Source organism: Austrofundulus limnaeus, unplaced genomic scaffold (assembly GCF_001266775.1).
Source record: "Austrofundulus limnaeus strain Quisiro unplaced genomic scaffold, Austrofundulus_limnaeus-1.0 Scaffold892, whole genome shotgun sequence".
NCBI classification, from domain to species: Eukaryota; Metazoa; Chordata; class Actinopteri; order Cyprinodontiformes; family Rivulidae; genus Austrofundulus; species Austrofundulus limnaeus.
The window spans coordinates 145,785-149,572 of record NW_013953294.1 but is presented as its reverse complement, the minus strand read 5'-3'; the positions used below and the strand labels follow the sequence as shown (position 1 = coordinate 149,572).

Below are 3,788 nucleotides of genomic sequence, written 5' to 3'. Positions count from 1 at the left end.
AAATGGCTCCGTCCGTGTTAAAATATATTTTTTATAAATTATAGAAACTAAACAGCCTACAGTATTTTTACAGTCTTTATTTTACAGTTAAAATAAATGTTTATCAAATAAATAACGTTACAACTAATCATGGATCACTTTAAATTAGTTAAATGAGTTAAATTTGACAGTTTTTAACACCTGTGTTGCTCGTCGTCCTCTCAGGTACCCGGCCACCATCGAGAAGATCGACTACGATAAGGAGCGGGTTCTGATCCACTACCGCCGCTGGAGCCGGCGCCACGACGAATGGTTCCACTGGAGCTCTCCGTACCTGCGTCCCCTGGAGCGAGTCAGCCTGAGGAGGCAGGGCCTGAACCCCCCGCAGTCCCCCCCGGTACGTGCTCTTCATCATCCTCATCATCCTCACCTGACCTCTGCTCACCTTGTTCTTCCTGTTCTGTCGCAGACCTTTGTTTCAGGGATGAAGGTTCTGGCCTGTTGGACAGACTGTCGCTTCTACCCAGCAAAAATCCTCAAGGTCAACAAAGACGGTGAGGTTTGATCTGCTGCGCAGCACCACAGCTCAAACCAAACTGTAAAAAAATAAAAGTTAAAGTCAGTTTTTGTTTCACGGGGGGCCGAGTTCTTCAACAGAACCCGACCGGAGCTCAGCAGAACCTTTGCTGTGTTGTTTCAGATTCTTTCACCGTGCGATTCTACGACGGCGTGGTCCGGACCGTGAAGCCCACGAAGATCAAAGCCTTCCTGAAGGTGAGAAACGATGCGCTCTCATTGGTCGGTTTGACCCAATCAGAACTCCTGTTGGTCCAAATGTGTCTCTGTTCGAGCAGAGGTCTGAGAGGAGTGCTGTGGGCAGCGAAGGCTGGGAGGAGGGCGAGAGTGAGGAAGAGGAGGAGGAGGAGGAGATGAGTGAGGAAGACCAGGGGGAGAAGAAGGGAGACGATGAGGAAAAGATGACATCAGAGGAGAAGGAGGGAGCTGAGGAGGAGGAGGAGGAGAGGAAGATGGAGGCTTCATCCTCCCAACCACCATCGAAGAAGAAAACAGGTAACAGTAGAGCAACCTTTGACCCCTCACTTTGTAAACAATCATTTCCTGTTATTTCAAAATAAAAGCTTGTGTCTCTGTCAGGTGATGAAGCTGACAGTCAGCCAATCACAGCTGACTCCGCCCTGCCTGCTGTTCCTAACCCCGCCCACGTAGACAGAGGTAAACAAAGCTTGAAAAACAACGTAAAAATGTAAACGTATTTAAAACAGTGAAGGAAACGATAAAAGTGCTGCTAAATTCATAAACTGACATAAAATTATGACATAAAAGAACAATAATAATAATTACATATTTTCAGAATTAAAAAAATACTCAAATAATTAAAGCAATAGTATAATTAGTATTTTTGTAAAAGCCCAAACTTAAGAAGTAATTGTTTTCTGTAAAATATCAGATTGTTTTTTATCCCATTAACTCCACATATTAAAGTTAAATTTTTATTTGTTTTAGTTTAAATCTTTTGTTTTTCTGAGGTAGATGCTTTTGTTTTGTAGTAAAATGTTTGTCTTCCTCAGACGTCCTGTTGGAGCGTCAGGCCCACCTGCCCACCACACACAAGTTCAGCCGGGAGCCACGTAAGTTCTGCCACATGAATGTCTTTCTGATACAGTCAGAGAAAACAGCTTTATACTGTATTTAAAGAACTCTGAACTCGATCTCTGATAGACTCAAAATAATCTAAAGAAACATCAGATTCTTCTCTACAATCTATGTTGTTAGCAGTTAGCTAGGCTCTGTTTACATGAAGATGCTCCCCTATGACATCACTTCCTGCTTTTGAACATGAGAAAATCTCAACAGCTGTTCATCTCAGCGACACAAATAGATTTTTTCAGCATCTTAGTTATATTTAAAGGAAATACATTCATGTTTATTAATGTGATGTCACAAACACCTGAAGAAAGAGTTTGATCTGATTATATGGTAAAACAGCCTGCCGTACAGGAGCCATTTCTGCTCACTTCAGTGTTTTGTTAAATTGTTTCTCTGTCTCCTCTGTCCCCTCTGTCTCCTCCGTCTCCTGTCTCCTCTGTCCCCTCTGTCCTCTCTGTCCCCTCTGTCCTCTGTCTCCTCTGTCCCCTCTGTCCTCTGTCCTCTCTGTCCCCTGGGCCTCAGTGTACAGGGTGATCAAGAACCAGCCTCCTCCGATCCTGTCCATCGAGCTGGACCACAACCCCTTCAAGTGTCCGTCTCCAGACTGTCCCAAGTCCTTCAGGAAGGCCAGCCTGCTGCACTACCACATCAAGTACTACCACTCAGACCAGCATCTGGACCCAGAACCACACAGGTGAGTCCAGAAGCCCTGAGCAGGACCCCAGCTAACAGCAGGTCTAACCTCGTCCATGCTGGATGTCCTGCAGGAGGAAGAGGTCGTCCTCTGACGGGAGCGACTTCACCTGCAGCAGGAAGCCTGAGACCCAGAGCAGCTGTCGCCATGACCATACAGAGCAGAGCATCGCCACAGCAGGTGGGTCGGGTCAGCGCCGGGGTCCACCCGACCTGACCACGTTTCAACCCTGTGACTTCCTGTCAGCAGAGCTGAAGAAGGACAGGAAGGACAGGAAGCACTTCCTGCGGCTCAAACTCAAGAAGAAGAAAAAGAAGAAGAAGAAGAAGAAAAGCCTGCCAGGTAGACATCACACCTACCTGTTCCCAAAGTCAGACACTGAAAGATGATGTCACTTCCTGTTTACGTCACTGCTTGTTGTTCTGTGCTGTCAGGGTTCTGCTCCAGTGATGATGAAGCATCAGAGACACGTCCAGTCAGTCTGACGCTGTCACAGCAAGGTTAGAACAGTTTAACTTTTTTATTATAGTTTACTTTCATCTTCTTCTTTTTTCTTTTAATTCACTTTTAATTAGTTTTTACGGTAGCTTTGAAAGTTTTATTAGTTATTACATTTTAATGCTTAGTTTTACTTTAGTTTTTATTAGTTGTAGTATTAGTTTTATAGTTTGAATAAACATTTATCAAAGCCTCCTCCAGCTGGTGATGTTCCTGTGAGTTCACTAACCAACAGATATCTGGTCACTAGTTTAATCAGTCCATTAAAGCAACACCTTAAAATAACTGTGTAACTTAATTTTACCAAGTAAAAACTTGGTGATTATTTCAGGACGATGACAACAGTTTGTCTCCAACCTGTTGTTGGTTTTTCTTGGAGCTGCTGAGAGAAGCTAACGTGTCAGATAGTCACAGTTAGCATCTTGTGTGAGTTTGATTCATGCAGGTTTACCTTCAGAAGTATTCCACCTGTTTTATCACCTGTTTTATCACCTGTTTCCTGTTTTATCACCTGTTTTATCTACAGACACTTGATTTATTTTTTCAGTCATATTTAAAGCAATCTCAAAGTGGACGTTGTTGTTTTCTCACACACTGAACTTCTGTTTCTCCTCCCTTCAGTCGACGACGGCAGCGACTGGTCGACTCTGACGGCCGAGAGCGGGGAGGACACGCCCTCGTGGCCCGTTGCCATGGAGACGGAGGAGTGCGAGGTGGTCAGGTGTGTGTGTGAGGTGGACGAGGAGAACGACTTCATGATTCAGGTGAGACACACAAACTGAACGACACCTCACACTTCAACATCGTGTCAAGAACCAGGAAGTGTTTGAGGCAGCGCTGATCAGACGCCAGAGTTTCAGTTAACATCAGTAGTGTAAACAAACAAACAAACATCAAACAAACAAACATCAAACAAACAAACATCAAACAAACAAACATCAAACAAACA

General features: G+C 44.3%; 1 protein-coding gene across 2 annotated transcripts in view; it reads left to right on the top strand.

Annotated features, from left to right (window-relative positions):
- Positions 1–204: 204 nt before the first annotated feature.
- LOC106533143 (PHD finger protein 20) overlaps positions 205–3,788 on the top strand; it is a gene marked incomplete at its 5' end in the record, with an annotated part of 11,586 nt that continues 8,002 nt past the window's right edge. The window contains 11 exon segments of one of the 2 annotated variants that reach the window (XM_014029383.1): positions 205–376; positions 449–533; positions 680–753; positions 834–1,050; positions 1,135–1,212; positions 1,569–1,628; positions 2,170–2,341; positions 2,415–2,521; positions 2,591–2,683; positions 2,776–2,841; positions 3,461–3,603. In XM_014029383.1, the coding sequence (XP_013884837.1) occupies positions 205–376; positions 449–533; positions 680–753; positions 834–1,050; positions 1,135–1,212; positions 1,569–1,628; positions 2,170–2,341; positions 2,415–2,521; positions 2,591–2,683; positions 2,776–2,841; positions 3,461–3,603 (1,267 nt within the window). 2 annotated transcript variants of the gene reach the window in all.